The sequence below is a fragment of the Mytilus galloprovincialis genome, chromosome 2, assembly GCF_965363235.1.
Source record: "Mytilus galloprovincialis chromosome 2, xbMytGall1.hap1.1, whole genome shotgun sequence".
Taxonomy (NCBI): domain Eukaryota; kingdom Metazoa; phylum Mollusca; class Bivalvia; order Mytilida; family Mytilidae; genus Mytilus; species Mytilus galloprovincialis.
Genome location: NC_134839.1, coordinates 77508984 through 77532449, shown reverse-complemented (window position 1 = coordinate 77532449; position 23466 = coordinate 77508984). Strand labels below are relative to the sequence as shown.

General features: G+C 33.4%; 1 protein-coding gene across 2 annotated transcripts in view; it reads right to left on the bottom strand.

The window, feature by feature from the left end:
- LOC143064446 (protein white-like) overlaps window positions 1–23466 on the bottom strand; it is a 60759-nt gene that overhangs the window by 8227 nt on the left and 29066 nt on the right. For both annotated transcript variants that reach the window (XM_076237274.1, XM_076237273.1), the window contains exons 11-16: window positions 13690–13709; window positions 13084–13189; window positions 8704–8841; window positions 6103–6253; window positions 2585–2662; window positions 530–635 (exon numbers count right to left, since the gene is read on the bottom strand). In XM_076237274.1, the coding sequence (XP_076093389.1) occupies window positions 530–635; window positions 2585–2662; window positions 6103–6253; window positions 8704–8841; window positions 13084–13189; window positions 13690–13709 (599 nt within the window). The remainder of the gene's footprint in view (window positions 1–529; window positions 636–2584; window positions 2663–6102; window positions 6254–8703; window positions 8842–13083; window positions 13190–13689; window positions 13710–23466) is intronic.

The window sequence follows — 23466 nt, the reverse complement described above, 5'->3', positions numbered from 1 at the left end:
CAAAAATGCTTATTTGGGCCCCTTTCTAATTCTTAAACAGTTGGGACCACAAACCCCAAAATCAATCCCAACCCTTCCTTTAATGGTAATAAACCTTGTGTTAAATTTTTGTTGATTTCTATTTACTGATAATAAAGTTGTTGATACCCGGAAAAACAACGACGACAACGTGATGGCATTATACGACCATTTTTTATTTGGATTTTTGCGGTCGTATAAAAATGCAATGTTCAGGCAACAGCATGTAGAGCTTTGAAGGAACTGAAAACATGCCAAATGATATCAAATAACAATATGAAGCTTGGTGCATCATATTAACAAGCTATGACTTGTAGTAGCTTAGAAAACAGAAATGGGTTGTTGTCAGACATATATACAAAGGATTATATATACTACCCTTTTTTGGAAAAGAGTCAAATAAATTTTGTTGCAAGAATTTCCAAGACAAATTACCCAACGATAAAAGTCAAGCAACTTGGTTTCAAATCAATATAGACTTATGCAATAGTAAAGGAATACTCTGACTTACTCATTTTGTACAAAAAATCCCCCAAACAACATCAATGGTATCAATAATGGAGGTGCTACTGCTAAAGCCATGGTGGCTGAACTAGACAGTGTTGATATTATCATTCCTACAAATATATATAAATAACAACTAGCTACAAGTACACAAACAACATATATATAGAGAGATACTAGCTACAAGTACACCAAATATATATAGAGAGACACTGAGCTACAAATACACAAACAAAATAAGAAACTGATACAAAACCTAACATTAACAATTTGATTTTCAAAATTTAGCACAAGAAGGGAACATAAATGTGACTTAACCAAGGCTGAAACTGATAAAGATGTCTGGTGATGTTGGATTAGGCTTATGGTAATTATAATTTATCTATAACAAGAGGCTGTCACAACGACAGCAAACCGGATTTATTAATATTTATTTGTGTCCTGGCAATATCACAAGAACCATTACTGATGAATAGTGAAAGTGAAAATCGTCAATATCAAATTTGACCTCCATTTTGTCATCAGTATCAACATCTTAAAATTTGAAAAGCTTAGATTGAATGGTTCATGAGTAAATGCAACAACGTGAATGGAAACGCCATTTCACAATCTTTCAAGAACCATAACTCCTGAACAGTAAAAGTCAAAATCGTCATAATTGAACTTGACTTTTAATTTGCCATCAGTAACAACATATAAAAATTTCAAAAGCTTTGGTTGAATGGTTCATGAGAAAATGCACGGACACAACTGGAAACACCATTTTTCAATCTTTCAAGAACCATAACTCCTGAACGGTAAAAGTCAAAATCGTCATTATTGAACTTGACCTCCATTTTGTCATCAGTAACAACATATTAAAATTTGGGAAGCTTAGGTAGAACAGTTCATGCGTAAATGCCCGGACACGACTGGAAACTCCATTTTTCAATCTTTCAAGAACCATAACTCCTGAACGGTAAAAGTCAAAATCGCCATTATTGAATTTGACCTCCATTTTGTCATCAGTAACAACATATTAAAATTTGGGAAGCTTAGGTAGAACAGTTCATGCGTAAATGCACGGACACGACTGTAAACTCCATTTTTCAATCTTTCAAGAACCATAACTCCTGAACGGTAAAAGTCAAAAACGCCATTATTGAACTTGACCTTCATTTAGTTGTCAGTAACAACATATTAAAATTTTAAAAGCTTTGGTTGAACGGTTCATGAGTTAATGCACGGACAACATTTGATTCCCGCCCGCCCGACCGACCGCCCGCCCGACCGCCCGCCCGCCGTACATCCCCAAATCAATAACCGACATTTTTGTCACAAAAATCCGGTTAAAAATGTATTCAAATACTGTGGATTCATTTATTTTGATGGGTACCAATTTTTTCGTCGGTTAAGGAAATTTTACATGTTCGTGGATATGTAATTTTGTGGTTTTGCCGAAGTCTGCATACAAGCCTATGGGAAATTTGTAATTAGTTGAACATTTTATTAAGAGGTTTACTTGTGCCAACGAAATCAACGAAAATAGGTATCCCACAAATAATAATGAATCCGCAGTATATTCAATGTGAGCTAGGTCAATTTTCAATGATTCTATGAACAATTTTTTTAATAATACAAGTTTTTGTTTAAAACAGATCATGCTTTTTTTTTTATCTCCTTCATGAAGGAGAATATCTATTGATAAACTATTCTGTATATTGATGTAATTAAAACACCAATTATGGTATGAGAAGCTTAAAATTCATTCTAGTAAAAAGACAATGAGTTTTACTTGTACCTTTAGTTGGTTTTTGAATGGGATAAACAGTTAGATGGACAGGTTTTTGTTTATTATCTCTGTACGATCTTACCAGGCATTCTGATGAATGAAAAGAATCAGATCCAGGATTTTTTAAGGCATGCATGTTTACTTTTAAAATTTTATTGAGGTGAACATATATTTATTTAGGCCAATAACAGGATAGCCTATTCAGGTATTCTCTATGTAATTTACTTAGAATTGCTTATAAGAAAGTAAATCCTGATATATAACCTCTGACTTTCATATCTATTTACATACCAAATGATGCTGCTGTATTAGCCACAAGTATAGAAATGCCACAACAAATCAGGAAAGATTCAACATTATAATATAAACCTGAAATGGACAAATAATTCTTTTTTATTATCTTGTCAAGGCTGTATTTTAATGTTATAGAAGTCAATTTGATACTCTAAACTAGAGGCTCTAAAGAGCCTGTGTCGCTCACCTTGGTATATGTGCAAGCAGCATATTAAACAAAGGACACAAATTATGGACCAGAATAGAATTCATGATAAAATTGTGTTTTAGTGATGATGATCATGTTTGTCAATCTCACTTTACTGAACATTCTGTTTACAATGTTCTCTTTTTATAATAAACTTGGCTCATAAGTTTCAAAAGTGACATTTTGTAAAAGTTTACAAAAAATTACATAATTTACGAAAATTGTTTAAAATTTACTATACAGGGAAATAACTCCTTAAGGGGTCAATTGACCATTTTGGTAAAGTTAACTTATTTGTAGATCTTACTTTGCTATACATAATTGCTGTTAACAGTTTATCTCTATCTAAGATGATATTGAACATGTTGAAGATAATAACCAAAAACTGCAAAATTTCCTTAAAATTACTACTTCAGGGGCAGCAATCCAACAACGGTTTGTCAGATTTGTCTGAAAATTTCAGGGCAGATAAATCTTGACCTATTACACAATTTTACTATTGTTAGATTTGCTCTAAATGCTTTGGTTTCAGAGATATAAGCCAAAAATGTACATTTTACCCCTATGTTCTATTTTTAGCCATGGCGGCCATCTTGGTTGATTGGCCAGGTCATCGGACACATTTTTTAAATTATATACCCCAATGATGATTGTGACCAAGTTTTGTTTAATTTGGCCCAGTAGTTTCAGAGGAGAAGATTTTTGTAAAAGTTTACAGACGACGGACGCCAAGTGATGAGAAAAGCTCACATGGCCCTTTGGGCCAGGTGAGCTAACTAGAGGCTCTAAAGAGCCTGTGTCGCTCACCTTGGTCTATGTGCATATCATAAACAAAGGACACGGATGGATTCATGACAAAATTGTTTTTTGGTGATGGTGATGTGTTTGTAGATCTTCAACTAACTTTACTGAACATTCTTGCTGCTTACAACTATCTCTATCTATAATAAACCTATGAATCTATCCCAATATTTAAAATATTTTGTAACAAGAGGCTGTCACAACGACAGCAAACCGGATTTAATAACATTTATTTGTGTCCTGGCAATATCACAAGAACCATTACTGATGAATGATGAAAGTGAAAATCGTCAATATCAAGTTTGACGTCCATTTTGTCATCAGTATCAACATATTAAAATTTGAAAAGCTTAAATTGAATGGTTTATGAGTAAATGTAACAACGTGAATGGAAACACCATTTTACGATCTTTCAAGAACCATAACTCCTGAACGGTAAAAGTCAAAATCGTCATTATTGAATTTGACCTCTATTTTGTCATCAGTAACAACATATAAAAATTTCAAAAGCTTTGGTTGAATGGTTCATGAGAAAATGCACGGACACGACTGGAAACACCATTTTTCAATCTTTCAAGAACCATAACTCCTGAACGGTAAAAGACAAAATCGTCATAATTGAACTTGACCTCTATTTTGTCATCAGTAACAACATATAAAAATTTCAAAAGCTTTGGTTGAATGGTTCATGAGAAAATGCACGGACACGACTGGAAACACCATTTTTCAATCTTTCAAGAACCATAACTCCTGAACGGTAAAAGTCAAAATCGTCATAATTGAACTTGACCTCCATTTTGTCATCAGTAACAACATATTAAAATTTGGGAAGCTTTGGAAGAACAGTTCATGCGTAAATGCACGGACATGACTGGAAACTCCATTTTTCAATCTTTCAAGAACCATAACTCCTGAACGGTAAAAGTCAAAATCGCCATTATTGAACGTGACCTTCATTTAGTTGTCAGTAACAACATATTAAAATTTTAAAAGCTTTGGTTGAATGGTTCATGAGTTAATGCACAGACAACATTTGATTGCCGCCCGCCCGCCCGCCGTACATCCCCAAATTAATAACCGACATTTTTGTCACAAAAATCCGGTTAAAAATTACCAAAACTTACAAAACTTATACATATTGTTAAAAATTGACTATAAAGGGCAATAACTCCTTAAGGGGTCAACTGATCATTTTGGTAATGGCTGACTTATTTGTAGATCTTACTTTGCTGAACACTATTGCTGTTTACAGTTTATCTCTATCTATAATAGTATTCAAGATAATAACCAAAAAAATGCAAAATTTCCTTAAAATTATCAATTCAGGGGCAGCAAGCCAACAACCAATTGACTGATTCATCGGAAAATTTCAGGAAGATAGATATTGTCTTCATAAGCAATTAACTTATCCTCTCGTCAGATTTGCTCTAAATTCTTTGGTTTCAGAGTTATAAGCCAAAATCTACATTTTACCCCTATGTTCTATTTTTAGCCATAGCGGCCATCTTAGTTGGTTGGCAGGGTCACCGCACACATTTTTTAAACTACATACCCTAATGATGATTGTGGCCAAGTTTGGTTAAATTTGGCCAAGTAACTTCAGAGAAGAAGATTTTTGTAAAAGATTACTAAAATTTTAGAAAAATGGTTAAAAATTTACTGTAAAGGGCAATTACTCCTTAAGGGGTCAACTGACCATTTTGGTCATGTTGACTTATTTGTAGATCTAACTTAGCTGAACATTATTGCTGTTTACAGTTTATCTCTATCTATAATAATATTCAAGATAATAACCAAAATCAGCAAAATTTCCTTAAAATTAGCAATTCAGGGGCAGCAATCCAACAACCGGTTGTCCGATTCATCTGAAAATTTCAGAGCAGATAGATATTCACTTGATAAACAATTTTACCCCTGTCAGATTTACTCTAAATGCTTTGGTTTCAGAGTTATAAGCCAAAATCTACATTTTACCCCTATGTTCTATTTTTAGCCATGGCGGCCATCTTGGTTAGTTGGGGGGGGGGAGAATATTTTTGTAAAAGTTAACGACGACGACGGACGACAGACGCCAAGTGATGAGAAAAGCTCACTTGGCCCTTTGGGCCAGGTGAGCTAAAATTAGGATGACTGTATTCAAATTTTAAGGAAAATAAATCTCAATGCAAAACTAAACTTAGTAAATGAAATGAACAATTAAAATATTATGGTTAATGCAAACACATTACAATGATCACATACTAAAAATATACTAAAAATAGGTGGCTTTGTATAAACTGATTTAAAATGAGGTTCATTATTTTAATATCAATTATATTTGTGGTTTTTTTTTGATAGTTTTTAAATCCCTTCTTTAAAAATTTGGCTCTGTAAGTCACATCGACTATCTCAACCTAATATTTACTTACAGTGTTTTGATAGAAAATGTTTAGTTCTGTAAAATCATACATATGACTAAAAATATAAATATGTCAAAATTTGGTTTACAAAACAACATTTGCAGAAGCATTGGTTTAAAAATACCAACCTGCCATCCAGTAGAGTATAGATACAAACAATGTAGGAAGGATGATCAATGATGGTAGTTCTGTAATAGATTTACTCAAGTAATATGTATCTACTCTGTATAAACCACTGCCATGTTCTCGTAAGAAAATAGGTAATTCTGTAGGGAATGTCTGCAATGTACAATTATATTCATAAAGTTTACTTTAAAGTTATAATTATACAGTGAATAAGAAATAACTTGTGATAACCATGCAATTGTACATTGCAAACATTCCCTATCAAAGGATAAGGGTCCAATATCAGCGCAGATGAAAGAAATGAGTAACATCTTTTATTAACTGCATTTAATACAAGGTTAGATAAATGTCATGAATTTTCCAATAGATTTTTAAAGAAATATTGGAGTTATCTCCCTTGCATGAGCTTAAATGTATTCATTAGAACTGATATGGCATAATTGAACTGGTAAAAGTATTTTGAAAAATTAAATAGGAATTTCTACATCTGTATATATACACCTTAAATAAGATATGAAAATATTTTAATGCCTAGTATTTCAACACATGAATCCCATTTTGAGTGAATCAGATTTATTGGACTGGTACTAATATAATGCAATGCCAAATAAGGAAAAATCCAGTGAGTATTTTCCTTCCATAAGCACAGTAAGTGTACTTGCAGTACAGATGATTGTTGGAGAAAACTGAACAGGTGTTTAACCCTTTATATATGCAACACATATAAGGCCTAAATTAATATATTGTTTGTTTCCCCAATCCTGACCCTGCCAAGCCAGGTGTGAGGAGATATGGAAATAATTTTATTTTTTCCAAAAAGCTGGAACAATATTGGTCGATCTGGCAAGTCTGAAAATTGAAACTGATTAAAATAATATTGACTTAGTTTTGATAATAAAATTTTATTAGTCGGACCGTTTTTGCAGGGTCGGTAGCGATTGGGAATACAAATAATATTTTATTTTAGGCCAACAACACTGGCAATTACAGCTTATGTACATAAAAACCATATGATCGAATAAATATATAGAGTCAATAACAGCAAATATAAATTAATATTATATTTGTTCACAACTTTAATGTCCTTTTTCTATGGATAGCTGTCTCATTGGGAATCATGTCTCCTTATTTCATATATATATTTAACCATTTTGAAATATGTGACCATTTACTAAATGTGTCAAAGACAAAAGAGGTTGAGTAAACACTAATTTTAAATCAGTATACATGTCATTTGGTTTTTTTTTTATCAGTGCATAACTTAATCAGTATATATTGAAGACTAGATGTAAATGGAGGACTAAATTTGGTAGACTTGATTAGTGTATATGGAAGACTAAATTAGTGTATATGGAAGACTGTAACAGTATATATGGAAGACTTGATCAGTGTATAGAGAAGAATTGATCAATAGGACCCCCCTATATCTTCCATTGTTATGTTTCATTTAATTTTAGCAGTGTATATGGAAGACTAAAGCAGTGTATATGGATGACTAAGTCAGTGTATATGGAAGACCTAATCAGTGTATATGGATGACTAAATCAGTGTATATGGAAGACTTAATCAGTGTATACAGAAGAATAGATCAGTGTATATAGAAGACTTGATCAGTGTATATGAAAGACTAAATCGGTGTATATGGAAAACTTTTTCAGTGTATATAGAAGACTTGATTACTGTATATAGAAGACTTGATACGTGCATATGGAAGATTTGGATCAGTGAATATATAAGAAGATACGAATCAGTGAATATATACAGACTTGTACAGTGGCGGATCCAGAGGGGGGGTTCCGGGGGTTGGAACCCCCCTTTTTTTTTGCCGATCAATGCATTTGAATGGGGACATATAGTTGGAACCCCCCTTTATCCTGGGTTGGGAACCCCCCTTTTTAAAATGGTTGGATCCGCCCCTGTTGTATCAGCATGTATGGAATACTTGATCAGTGTATATGGCAGATTTGATCAGTGTATATGGAAGACTTGGATTAGTCTATATTGAAGAATTGACCAATAGGATCAACCCCCCCTATCTTCCATTGTTATGTTTCATTTAATTTTAGCGAGGGCACTCAAATATTTTATTGGCGTCTATTTGAGTAACAGTGACCTTGAATTTTTACCTACTGACTCCAAAATTTCCACTCTCAAAGGTTTAACTTTAAATTTAGTTCCATTATAATTTAGCATGGTCAACAAGATTCCACCAAGAAAGAATTTGTTTCAAATAAAGCCTAGTATATATTCTTCCAAAATGTATTTTATTTTTTAGGGGAGCATATTTATAATGAAAAAAAGGTCGAACAAAACAATGATGAAAAGGAATGGTGATTTGATTTTTACTTCCCTACATCTATAAGAAAACTAGCTACATTACTGGACTCACAGGAAAATAACCAAGCTAGGTATTTGCAATGGTTTGAAGAGACTTAAAACTCACAAGAAGGACACCAAACAAGGTATTTGCTGTGATTTCCACGAGAAGTAAAAAGATAACACCACTTATGTTGATCAGGCGTTCTTGGTTATAATCGTTGTCTGTATCTAAGAAGATTAAACCAACAAGACTGGCTATTATCTGTAAAAATATTTAAACTTACATTCAAGATAGCAAACATGTTTGAGAAACTCATGTTGGTCAGCAATAAGAAAAGCACTCCATTGACGTTGAGTACCTGTTTCTGATCATAATTGTTGTTGTCATGGAGATATATCAGACCAAGTACAACTCCTATAAACTGTAAAATAAAAAAACATCACTCATTCCATATACAGACAGATTAACAGACTAATTGCATTTTAATTTTTGATTATGACATCATCAGCAAGAATATTACAGCAGTAAAATGAGATAGAGTTGATTTTTTTCCAGATGATGAAGTCTGTATAACAAATAAAATGCAATTATGTTATTCTTTATATCAGCATTTTGTCTGAACAATATGTTGTGTTTTTGGGGGGCTTTTTTTTAAATAACAAAACTTAATAAAGTCAGCAAAACTTTTTTATGTTAAAAAATGGTTGGTTGGTTGTATATATTAAGTTTAACAAGAGTGCACACACTGAAATGTCTCACCTTCTTTACTAATCATTGATATTATGTTGATACTCCTAAATATTAAGCTTTATTAAGACTGTCACATAAACTTAACATGAACCATGAAAATGAGGTCAAGGTCAGTTGAACCATATGCCAGGCAGACATGTACAGCTAACAATGCTTCCATACAACAAATATAGTTGACCTATTGCTTATAGTTTAAGAAAATAGACCAAAACACAAAAACTTAACACTGAGCAATGAACCGTGAAAACCAGGTCAAGGTCAAATAAAACCTGCACGACTGACATATAGATCATAAAATATTTCCATACACCAAATATAGTTGACCTATGACATATGGTATTAGATAAGAAGACCAAAACTCAAAAACTTAACTTTAACCACTGAACCATGAAAATGAGGTCAAGGTCAGATGACATCTACCCGCTAGACATGTACACCTTACAATCATTCCATACAACAAATATAGTAAACCTATTGCATAAAGTATGAGAAAAACAGACCAAAACACAAAAACTTAACTATAACCACTGAACCATGAAAATGAGGTCAAGGTCAGATGACATCTGCCCGCTAGACATGTACACCTTACAATCATTCCATATAACAAATACAGTAAACCTATTGCATAAATTATGAGAAAAACAGACCAAAACACAAAAACTTAACTATAACCACTGAACCATGAAAATGAGGTCAAGGTCAGATGACACCTGCCAGTTGGACATGTACACCTTACAGTCCTTCCATACACCGAATATACTAGACCTATTGCTATAGTATTTCTACATTGGTTAGAGGTATAGGGGGAGGGTTGAGATCTCACAAACATGTTTAACCCCGCCGCATTTTTGCGCCTGTCCCAAGTCAGGAGCCTCTGGCCTTTGTTAGTCTTGTATTATTTTAATTTTAGTTTCTTGTGTACAATTTGGAAATTATACTAATACTCCAAATTGACAACAACACTTCAATTGGTCTGCAATTTTATTTGCTATGGTCTACATGTTTCGCCTGCAGGCAGGCTTCATCAGGACAATTTTTATACAGAAATTGAGCCCCTGAAGTACTCAAAGTGGTGCATTGAGTTTGACGTCGTCATGGTGAGAGAAACAATGAAAAGTGAAAGTAGCAATACAGAGTTATAAATAGATAAGATAAATATAGAAAATTAAAGTTTGTATACAATGTAACTTGAGTTCGTTTTACTATTATATGATACATTAAATTGTTCTAAAGGCTTGGCATCTAATAGGACGAACTTCCCATGGTTCCTACCACTTCGCAAGGCTTCTCTTCCAACCTGGCCATAGTTGGAGGTTACTACTTCCCGGCGCGTCGGCAACAATAGGAAGATTATGATCGCCGCTGTGGATAATAAAATTTGTCAAAAAATTCAATGCACCACTTTGAGTACTTCAGGGGCTCAATTTCTGTATAAAAATTGTCCTGATGAGGCCTGCCTTGCAGGCGAAACATGTAGACCATAGCAAATAAAATTGCAGACCAATTGAAGTGTTGTTGTCAATTTGGAGTATTATTTTAATGTTGCATTCATTTGCATAATTTGACAACCCTGCATACCAAGGTATCCACTTCAGGGACTCTATCGAAATGATTCACACAGGCGTTGGTTCACCTCGAGGTGTTTAATTTAATATTATTTATGCGTGAACCCCTGCATCCGAAAGGAACCGCCTTGCTACACGCTCCGATCTACAGGCCACCAGCATATACATGGACCAAGGAATATTCCATACTTACGACGAAATAACAACTGAATCAAGATGACCAAGATGTCCGATACCACCTATACATCTATAAATGATAACAGATATAAATGATTGCAGAAGATACGTACCACGGGCGCCGGTCCTAAATAAACTAGGAATTCACAACTATGCCATTATACAGACCAACTACTGCAGACGATCCAAAAATTATATAGAGTCACCAAATAAATAATTAACAAAGGAACAGTTTTTGACAAATTTTATTATCCACAGCGGCGATCATAATCTTCCTATTGTTGCCGACGCGCCGGGAAGTAGTAACCTCCAACTATGGCCAGGTTGGAAGAGAAGCCTTGCGAAGTGGTAGGAACCATGGGAAGTTCGTCCTATTAGATGCCAAGCCTTTAGAACAATTTAATGTATCATATAATAGTAAAACGAACTCAAGTTACATTGTATACAAACTTTAATTTTCTATATTTATCTTATCTATTTATAACTCTGTATTGCTACTTTCACTTTTCATTGTTTCTCTCACCATGACGACGTCAAATTCAATGCACCACTTTGAGTACTTCAGGGGCTCAATTTCTGTATAAAAATTGTCCTGATGAAGCCTGCCTTGCAGGCGAAACATGTAGACCATAGCAAATAAAATTGCAGACCAATTGAAGTGTTGTTGTCAATTTGGAGTATTATTTTAATGTTGCATTCATTTGCATAATTTGACAACCCTGCATACCAAGGTATCCACTTCAGGGACTCTATCGAAATGATTCACACAGGCGTTGGTTCACCTCGAGGTGTTTAATTTGGAAATTAGTATGGCGTTCATTATCACTGAACTAGTATATATATTTGTTTAGGGGCCAGCTGAAGGACGCCTCCGGGTGCGGGAATTTCTCGCTACATTGAAGACCTGTTGGTGACCTTCTGCTGTTGTTTTTTATTTGGTCGGGTTGTTGTCTCTTTGACACATTCCCCATTTCCATTCTCAATTTTATCTGAGATATGGACTTGACCACCAAAACTTAACCTTGTTCACTGATCCATGAAATGAGGTCGAGGTCAAGTGAAAACTGTCTGACGGCCATGAGGACCTTGCAAGGTACGCACATACTAAATATAGTTATCCTATTACTTACAGTAAGAGAGAATTTAACATTACAAAAAATCTGAACTTTTTTTCAAGTGGTCACTGAACCATGAAAATGAGGTCAAGGACAATGGACATGTGACTGACGGAAACTTCGTAACATGAGGCATCTATATACAAAATATGAAGCATCCAGGTCATCCACCTTCTAAAATATATAGCTTTTAAAAAGTGAGCTAACACCGCTGCCGCCGGATCACTATCCCTATGTCGAGCTTTCTGCAACAAAAGTTGCAGGCTCGACAAAAATTGATGCAAATGGACGTAAAAGTGTGACACTGCTGCATTGGCATCATTGACTTATATTTTAGAATATAGTATCCTTTCCAAATGGACGTAAAAGTGTGACACTGCTGCATTGGCATCATTGACTTATATTTTAGAATATAGTATCCTTTCCATGATCTTAAAACTATAATGTACATATTGCAGATAAATCCAGTACCACTCATTTAAATTACAATGCAGCAATTTTAGTTAGCTTTATAAATTATATATATATAAACGAGTCTAAATTGAAAAAAAACCGCAATTTTTATACGTGTGCATGTAAAACAAATTTCGTTGTAGAAGGGTCTAAAAACAGCACAAACAACATTTTCCAAAAGACCAAAAAAGTGAAAAAGTATATTTAAACAAAACACATTTGACTAACAGGTCGAACAACTGATGTTCTTTAACCCTGCTGACTGCCATTGGCGATTGCCAAATAAAATTGATCACAAGATGTAACAAAATGGATCTTAATATAAATTTAATACTAAACAGAAAAACATTTTTTAACTTGTGGCCACGATGTAATGCCACAAACATACGGTGTCAATATTTTTACAGTACACCAGATCCGGATTTCGACAATAAATATATATATATATATAGACTGAGCCATATTTTTATTTTAATATCTAACTAAATTTAGTTGGAAACAAACATAAGATCAGATAAACCACAATATCTTTCCATACAGTGAGGTAAAATAAATCAATTACTATAATAAAGCAATCTTATTCTAAAGATAGCACCTGCTTACAATTGTTTGAAAGATTTTGACTTTCAGAATCAATGGATCTCTGACGTTTTGTGCCCAGGCTCTCCATGTTAGGCTTCCAAACTGTTGGAACCAATTTGCCCCATAGCTAAAAAACCAGAAAAGCTAGTCTTAATTTATCTTGCTGAAAAAGTATAAATTCATAAAAAAAGCCATTATTTGTAAAGACAGATCTGCACCTATCCTATATACAATCACAGTTTTATAGTCAATAGAAACAAAATAATCAAAGTTCAAAACTAGTTTTTCTTGAATGAGTGATTGAATTATAAAATCTTTACATTGATCAATGAACCATGCAGATGACATGCACACCTTAAAATGATTCCATTAGCTTTTTATAGTTGGTTAAACCAGTATGAAGGCACCAACACTTCCCTAGCCTCTGACAGCTGCATAACAATACAACATAAGTATGAAGGCACCAACACTCCCCTAGCCTCTATAACAATACAACAGAAGAACACATGTATGCTTGTATTGCTTGTGTTTGGTGATAATGGTCTGTTGTGCTTATTTTAGCTATTTAATTCTTTTTATAATTTATTCTTTTATGTATTTCAAGAACTTTATGAAATATAATCTTACCTTGATTCTCTGTCAACAACCTACAAAATAGAAAATAATAAATTGTCAATATGGACAAATAGCTGCAATACATGTACATGAAAAACAACACGTAAAACTGCCCTGGTTGTATCCTGAAATACTGTAAGAGAAATCCGAGATAGTCAATCAACAAACAACTTTGATGAGATGTTTTTGATTGAAGATAAAGTAACATTTTTCAAATGAACAAGATATAGAAAAGGGGTTCATTCAACAGATTAAAAAAGATAAAATTTACATAAAATTTTTCAGATTTTGATTTTTACAGGCCTAATTAAGGCCTCTGTGACCCTATACTCTCTCTATTTGTTAGAAGAAAATTGTTAAATTGTTTTTTAAAGGGGAATAAAAATAACTACAATCAATATCCTGCCATTTATGGAAAATTAAAAGTTAAAACAAATCCAGTACATTTACACATTCTAAATATATTATCAAATATCCTGTATAATACAAGAGTTCTAGACTGAAACCTGTAGGAGGAGTAAGCCAAACAAATCATGTACCCAACAGAATTTCAACAAAATTAATAAAGTTCAACATCCTGTCATTTGTGGAAAATTTAAAGAAAATTAAAATCCTGAAACTATCCAAATCCTTCATATACATGTTTATATCATGCCTAACAATAAAGTCTTAGCTGAAATATGTGGGACATAAACAAAAAGTTAACACCACAAATCTTCATAAAAATCATTAAAATGCAGTAATTGCATCTAATCTTTTTTCTTCTTCTAGCTTTCAATCAAATACGGATTTAGGCTGACTTGGATATGAAATCAATGCTCTCATGAGCTAAAGTTTTCATATAGATCAAAGCATGCAGCTTTAATTAATTACATAGTTAAAAGCTTCATGAATTATATCTACTTAAATATTAAATTGCATACATATCGTTCTTATAACAGCGAAAAAAATTACATACTTTTTCAACTATCTCTCATCAAGATGTTTACTTATATTTCACTGACTTTACTATTCTTTGGATACAAATTTTTGTGGCTTTCGTGGGTACAATTGAACCACAAAATAAGAAATAAAAAGTTCAAAGAATGACATATTTTCTTAAGACTTAATATGCAGACTTCAGCAAAACCAGGAAATTAAATATCCACGAACATGTAAGTTTTCCTTCATCCACGAAAATTGGTACTTACAAAAAAATTGTGAATCCACATAACATTGAATTTCAATTATCTGTAAAAAAAATTCTCTAAAATATTAACTCTGAATTTTCCTCTATCTTACCAATTGAATACAAAAAATCTAAGTGTTAGTTAAGTATTTTTGTTGGAATAGAATACTCCAGAAAGTCTTGAGCAATTCAAGTGTTGTCACTTGTGTTGAATGCATACAAGACCCAATATACAGTAGGATTACCAAGAAAATATTCATATTACAAATAGTTACAAATTTGTTACACATTTTTTTTATCCCAATGCCTTCCATATGGTAAGGGTTTTGCTCCATGTTGAGAAAGAGATTTAAGGTCCAGCAAACCACTTTTCAAATTTAAAGATAACTGCTTGTTCTGTGGGCAAACAGCAAAGAATTACAAAAGAAAAAGAGGATATGACGTTGTTTGTGTCAGAACTTTAGATTTTCAGTCATCGGTTGAAACTGCATGTAGAGAGAGAAATGACAAATGGGGAGAAGAAGTTTTCAATAGAATACAGATGGCTCATTCTGATTTGCATGCGGCAGATGCAGTTTATCATGCTCAATGCAATTCTAACTTTAGAACTGGGAAGCAAATGCCACAAACTATAGCTACAACACCGGAGGACAATTTGAAAAAAAGAAAAACATCCTATGCAGGTAGACCAAAGAATGATACTGCAGAAAATGGTTTCCAGGAAATTATGTTGAAAATAGAAATGAATCGGGAGCAAATATCTATCGCCGATGTAGTACATGAGATGGAAAAAATATGTGGCATAGAGAATACGTATTCAATTGTCCACATGAAGAAAAAAATCTTGGATTATTTTGGTAAATCAGTAATGTTTACAGAAGAAGAAGGAAAACCAAGTATTCTGACGTTTCGAGACAAAATTTCATCGATATTGCATACTTTTTATAATCGTAGAGGAAAAGAAAATAAGGAAGAAGAAAAAAATCTATCATATCAACTGCAGCACAACTTATAAAAGAAGACATAAAGCTAATAACATCTAAAGACATTTATTATCCGTCTGCAGAAGAAATGAAGTCAGAGACCTCAAATGCTGACTATGTCCCTCGTTCACTAAGAATATTTTTGAACTCATTATTTAGCGAAGCAGATTGTATCACCAAAATTTCAGCAATTGGACATGCAATCATACAGGCAACAAGGCCACGAAGTGTAATAGCACCATTGCAGATTGGCTTAGGTATTCAAATGCACCATCACTTTGGTTCCCGTTTCCTTGTCGACACACTGTACAATCTTGGGTTTTGTTCATCCTACAGTGAGGTACAGAAATTTGAGATGAACGCTGCTGCGTCAAGAAGCACAGAAAATGAAAATGACAGTCAATCATTTGTACAGTTCATAGCAGATAATGTAGACCACAACATACGATCTTTACATGGGTTTGGAACTTTTCATGGGATGGGTATTATATCAGCCTCCACTCCTGGCATCAAGACAGCAAGAGCTGTACCTCGTACGAACCCAAGCATAAAAGAAATAACTGCATTAGCAAAAATAAACATTAAATTCTGCAAAGAACAATCCAACTCGTTCAGGCAATTAAGATATGAAGTACTCAAGAAAAGAGAGATGGGAAATGAGACTTGGAAGCTTGATCTATTATCCAAAATTTGTTGGCCTCTAAAGTTAAGTGCAAGTTGGTCAGCTATAATGCATAAAACTAGTGGATGTTATCCCAGACAGTCAAATATTACATTTCTTCCTATGATCGATCTTAATCCTAGGGACGAGTCCTGCATCTATATACAACACTCCATTTTGTCTGTAAAGAGGCTAAGAAAAACAAATGCACTCCTATATTAACTTTTGATCAGCCTTTATACTGGAAGGCAATGACGATACTTCAAAACGAACCTACAACCAGCTCACTTAAATCTGTTGTACTGAAACTTGGAGGATTCCATGCAGAGATGAGTTTTGTCGGGAGCATTGGATACCTTATGTCTGGATCAGGATTGATGAATATCTTTGAAACTGTATATGCATCCACCGCGGTATCACATATGTTGAGTGGAAAGGCAATTGCTAGGGCTGTAAGGGGCCACTTCTTATTAGACACTGCTCTCACTGCATTGATACTCTCAGATATTTATGGGATTCCAGTTCCGAAAATAGACGTAAGCTCAGAGGAAAATGAAGATGAAGACTGTACTCAAACTTATGATACTTCAAATTCACGATACATGCTATACGGAAGAATTTTCGAATGCCACTGATCTATTACATTTATTTTTGAAAGGAGATGTGACTCTGACAGACATTAATCAAAGTAACGCATTAAACATTATAAGAGATAAAATAGATGAATTTCAACAGTCGCGAACGAAGCATAGAACAGCAAAGCTTTGGTTTCAGTATATGGACATGATATGCATCCTCCGAGATTTTATAAAGGCAGAGAGGACTGGCAATTGGCACTTACATTTGGAATCCCTGAAGGCTATGCTACCATACTTTACAGCTTCTGGCCACAATCTGTATGCAAATAGTCTGCATGGATTTATCTAAACCAAATGGAATGTCTAAAGGAAAAAAATGCAAAAGTAGCAGGTCTATTTGAAAGAGGATACCATGTAATCAGACGAACAGATCAATATTGGGCAGGTATTTCGTCTGATTTGGCTATTGAGCAAGCTTTAATGCAAAGCATTAAGACATCAGGAGGGCTTACAAGAGGACTAGGTATGAGTGAAAGCCAGAGAGCACTCTGGATTTTATCTATGTCTGATTGTGCTGAGGTAAATAATGCAATGATGTCATTTACCGGAACAAAATTCTGTTCCTCAGATCAACATAAAGAAGATGGCATTAGTCGCCAAAAACGGGATACTAAAGATACGATGATATTTGCTTCCTTTCTTCAAGAGAGAAACCCATTTGTTGAGGAAGAGGGTATGAGAAACATAGAGACGGGTGTATCAGCAACATCAGATGTGAATGAAGATAGAGCTAAAGATATTGGACTCAGTATATTAAAATCAATGGAAGGTAAATGCGTATCAGAGTTTACTTTCAAAAGAAAATACCAGGTTATCACACTTCAAGACAAACCTATTTGCGTACATTCGGAACCTGAAATGGCATCAATCGACCCACAACTTTTATTTCAAAGATTTATCGTAGCTGCAGACAGTATATATGAAGACAAATCTGAAATATTTGCTTATGAACTGTCTAGTCAACCAAGTTCTATGTTTGATTCATCCGGATTTATGAGGCCAGCATCAAAGTCAACTCTAGCGGATGCGATTTGGAATCTTGGAGACTGCAGTACAGAATATACAGATACTGTCTACAGTTATGTTGTTGATGGCGGATCACTTATGCATAAAATACCGTGGAAAAGTGGGTTGACATTTGGAGAAATTTGTAAAAGGTATATTGATTCCATAAAGTGTTATGGCTCGATTGTTGTAGTATTTGATGGATACGTGTCCGATCCTGATACGAAAGATGCAATGCATCTTAAGCGAACCAAAGGAATATTTGGTACAAAAGTAACATTTACGGAGACAACGCCTTTTAGGTCAAAAAAGGAATTATTTTTGGCTAATAATGAAAATAAACAGAACTTTATTGAAATGTTGACCAGACATATGCATTCAAACGGAATTGAAACAAAGCATGCTTCAGCAGATGCAGCTAGACGTTCTGATCGCTAAAACTGCAGTAGAATCTGCCATTTCGCACCCAACAATACTCCTTGGTGAAGATACTGACCTGTTGGTACTTCTATTGTACTATAACAATTTTGGATCTATGAATCTGATCTTTAAACCAATTCATGATAAGAAGACAAAGTCAAAAATATGGGACATAAATAAAACGAAAGGCGTTCTTGGACAAGACATGTGTAAAGTCCTTCCGATCATTCACGCAATAAGCGGTTGTGACACGACAACAAAGCTGTATGGTGTAGGAAAGGTAGCTACATTAAAGAAATTTATCGACAGTCAAATATTGAAAGATCTTGCTGAGATATTTCTAAAAGGGTCTCTTGTTGAAGACATTATAAATGCCGGGGAAAAAATAATTACGTTTTTGTACAGAGGTGCTCCGATCAAAGGACTTGACGTTCTCAGGTACAAAAAATTTGCAAACAGAGTTCTAACTTGCAAAGAAGTGATCCAAATACACACTCTTCCGCCAACTACCGAGACTGCTACATATCATAGCTTAAGGACTTATTTACAAGTTCAGACATGGATCGAAGGAGAAGAGATAGATCCTTGTGACTTTGGTTGGTTACTTGTAAATGGAAGACTTATGCCTATCAAGACAAAAAAGCAACCCGCTCCTTTCAATTATAAATACGTTGCAACTGCAAGACTAATTGTGATACTCGTCGCTGCACATGTAGAAAACATGGTTTAGAATGTAACATTTCGTGTGGCGAATGTCGTGGTCAGAGCTGTATGAATTCAATGCATGGTGACATTATAGATTTAGCAGCTGATGAACTTATGTTTGACTCAAGTTGAAACAAATATTAAATATTATTGTCAGTCATATTTTCTAGATTTCAAGAAGGCAACTACCTAAAGAAATCCTTTTTTTCTTAATATGAAGATGTAAAATTGTTTCTTTGACATAAGCTCTTTATAGTTTTTCCATAACGTTCGAATTAGTTATTTATTTAGTCAAGATAAATGAATTAGTTATTATGGTACATTTTGATAAAGTGATTATCTTAAATTTCAGTTTTCCTCGATTTTTCACTAAAACGTAGCTATTTCACCCCACAATTCGTATATTATTAAAAAACATGCGGTATTATTTATAATAATATTTTATATACTGTCTAAAATAAAGTGAAAAACCGATTTATTTATATATTTACTATCATTAATAGAAAACAATCAGTTTTTGCCGATTTTTGTCACAAAAATGCAGTTTTTAACCCAAAATTACTCTTTTTCAAAACTTTTTTTCTGCAATTTTGCCACTATTATAGGAAGTTCTCATAACTGTTATCTTATTTTTAAACTCATTTCTTATCGTTTTGTCATAATAATAAAATATAAGAAATTTTCCAGTTTTCAGTGATTTTTGTGCAAAAACCTATATTTTGACCCAAAAAATCCCGAAAATTAGCCGATAGATTTCTGTCGATTTTTTATATGTTCAATAGGATATGTCAATAGATCGAACTATATCAAGAAACCTTTTGTTGCAATTTGTTTGAGGTTGGTTGATTTTTTGGGCTAGATTGACTGGACTAACATTTGTCAATCAGTGGTCTCTGGTAGATAGTTGTCTCATTAGAAATCATTCCAATCCTATCTTTTTTTTTAAATATATGTTTCTTTTCACTACTTTATTATAGCTGTTAAAGGAGTTTTTAACAAGAATGCGTCCATAGTACACTATCATTTTCTTTGTTCAGTGGACCATGAAATTTTGGTTAAAACTCTAATTTGGCATGAAAATTAGAAAGATCTTATCATAAGGAACATGTACGTGTACTAAGATTCAAGTTGATTAGTTGATTAGACTTCAACTTCATCAAAAACTACCTTGACCAAAAACGTTAACCTGAAGCAGGACACAGACAGATGAACTGACGCACATACCCAACCAGGTGCTCCGCAGGGTGCAGCTTTATACGACCGCAGAGGTCGAACCCTGAACAGTTGGGGCAAGTATGGACAAAATATTCAAGCGTGATACAGCTCTGAATTTGGATTGTGATCAAATTTTTGACATTACATGGTTTTTTTTTACACAAAACAAATGTCAAGATTTTACAAATCAATTAAAGTTTTCTTCTTCAAACTTTTTAAATCTAAAATTAAATAGTTGACACAGCATAGGTTTCTGACACAGAATGAATGTGGTCTAATGAACTTAAAAGTTTTTTTTTGCCTTTGAGCAATTCACTATGCTGTTGAATATTAATCCTCTCAAAAAAATGTTTGAAGAAATTTTCTTTTTATTTATGAAATCTGAAATGAGAAAAATTTAACCCCCCCCCCCCTTTTTTTCACATCCCTGTTTCCCTTTTTCCAAAACTGATATCAATTCAAATTTCTAATGGAGTTTGCAACAATAACTACTCTTTTAAATATACATCATAAAATATTAAAATGTAAAATAAAGTGCTTGTTATCACTGAATGGTAAAGATTGGTTGGTAGTAAAAGTGAATATACATTGTTTATTGTATAAAACAATAAAAAAAACTTCATCAGCAACATTTTATATTGGCAAATTTCCAATGAAGTTATTTACATAAAGTTATTGGCAAATAAAAATAGAAAATGACATCATAGTCATGTCTGGCAAATGTCCAACATACATTATCTAAAAACATTTTAGATAAGATAAGGAAAAAAAGCTTCATCAGCAACATTTTATATTGGCAAATTTCCAATGAAGTTATTTACATAAAGTTTTTGGCAAATAAAAATAGAAAATGACATCATAGCCATGTCTGGCAAATTTCCAACATATATTATCAACTACTATTCTATACAAAGAAAGATAACTTCAATTGAAAATTAATTGCTATTGCACAATATTGTGCAATTAGATATTTCTTGCTATTGTGCAATACTGTGCAATTGAAAATTTCTTGCTATTGCACAATACTTGATATGGAATCCTGATTTGGACCAACTTGAAAACTGGGCCCATAATCAAAAATCAAAGTACATATTTAGATAAAGCATATCAAATAAGCCCAAGAATTCAATTTTTGTTCAAATCAAACTAAGTTTAATTTTGGACCCTTTGGACCTTAATGTAGACCAATTTGAAAATGGGACCAAAAATTAAGAATCTACATACATAGTTAGATTCGGCATATCAAAGAACCCCAATTATTCAATTTTTGATGAAATCACACAAAGTTCAATTTTGGACCCTTTGGGCCCCTTATTCCTAAACTGTTAGGACCAAAACCCCAAAATCAAACCCAACCTTCCTTTTACGGTCATAAACCTTGTGTTTAAATTTCATAGATTTCTATTTACTTATACTAAAGTTATGGTGCAAAAACCAAAAATAATGCTTATTTGGGCCCCTTTTTGGCCCCTAATTCATAAACTGTTGTGACCTCAACTCCAAAAATCAATCCCAACCTTCCGTTTGTGGTCATAAACCTTGTGTTAAAATTTCATTGATTTCTATTTACTTATATTTAAGTTATTGTGCGAAAACCAAGAATAATGCTTATTTGGGCCCTTTTTTGGCCCTTAATTCCTAAAATGTTGGGACCAAAACTCCCAAAATCAATCCCAACCTTCCTTTTGTGGTCATAAACCTTGTGTCAAAATTTCATAGATTTCTATTCACTTAAACTAAAGTTATAGTGGGAAAACCAAGAAAATGCTTATTTGGGCCCTTTTTGGCCCTTAATTCCTAAAATGTTGGGACCAAAACTCCCAAAATCAATCCCAACCTTCCTTTTGTGGTCATAAACCTTGTGTTAAAATTTCATAGATTTCCATTCACTTTTACTAAAGTTAGAGTGCGAAAACTAAAAGTATTCGGACGACCACGACGACGACGCCAATGTGATAGCAATATACAACCAAAAAATTAAAATTTTTGCGGTCGTATAAAAATTGAACCCAATTTTTTTAATCACATCCCCCTTTCCCTTATTCCAAAACTAATCTCAATTAAAATTTCTAATTGAGTTTGCAACAATAACTACTCATTTAAATACATCATAAAATATTAAGATGTAAAAAAACTGCTTGTTATCACTGAATGGTAAAGATTATTTTAATTTATCAGTTGGTAGTAAAAAGTGAATATACATTGTATATTGTATATAACAAAGATTTAAGTTGATTCTGGACAAAGAAAGATAACTCCAATTAAAAAAAAATCTTGCTATTGCACAATATTTTGCAATTAGATATTTCTTGCTTACTATTCTGGACAAAGAAAGATAACTCTAATTAAAAAAAAATTTGCTATTTCACAATATTGTGCAATTAGATATTTCTTGCCATTGAGCAATACTGTGCAATTGAAAAGACTTGCTATTGCACAATACTTAATATAATAATTTTAGATCCTGATTTGGACCAACTTGAAAACTGGGCCCATAATAAAAAATCTAAGTACATTTTTGGATTCAGCATATCAAAGAACCCCAAGATTTCAATTTTTGTTAAAATCAGACTAAGTTTAATTTTGGACCCTTTGGACTTTAGTGTAGACCAATTTGAAAACAGGACCAAAAATGAAGAATCTACATACACAGTTAGATTTGGTATATCAAAGAACCCCATTTATTCAATTTTTGATGAAATCAAACAAAGTTTAATTTTGGACCCCGATTTGGACCAACTTGAAAACTGGGCCAATAATCAAGAATCTAAGTACATTTTTAGATTCAGCAATATCAAAGAACCTAACTGATTCATTTTTTGTCAAAATCAAACTAAGTTTAATTTTGGACCCTTTGGACCTTAATGTAGACCAATTTGAAAACGGGACCAAAAGTTAAGAATCTACATACACAGTCATGACAGTTAGATTCGGCATATCAAAGAACCCCAATTATTCAATTTTGATGAAATCAAACAAAGTTTAATTTTGGAC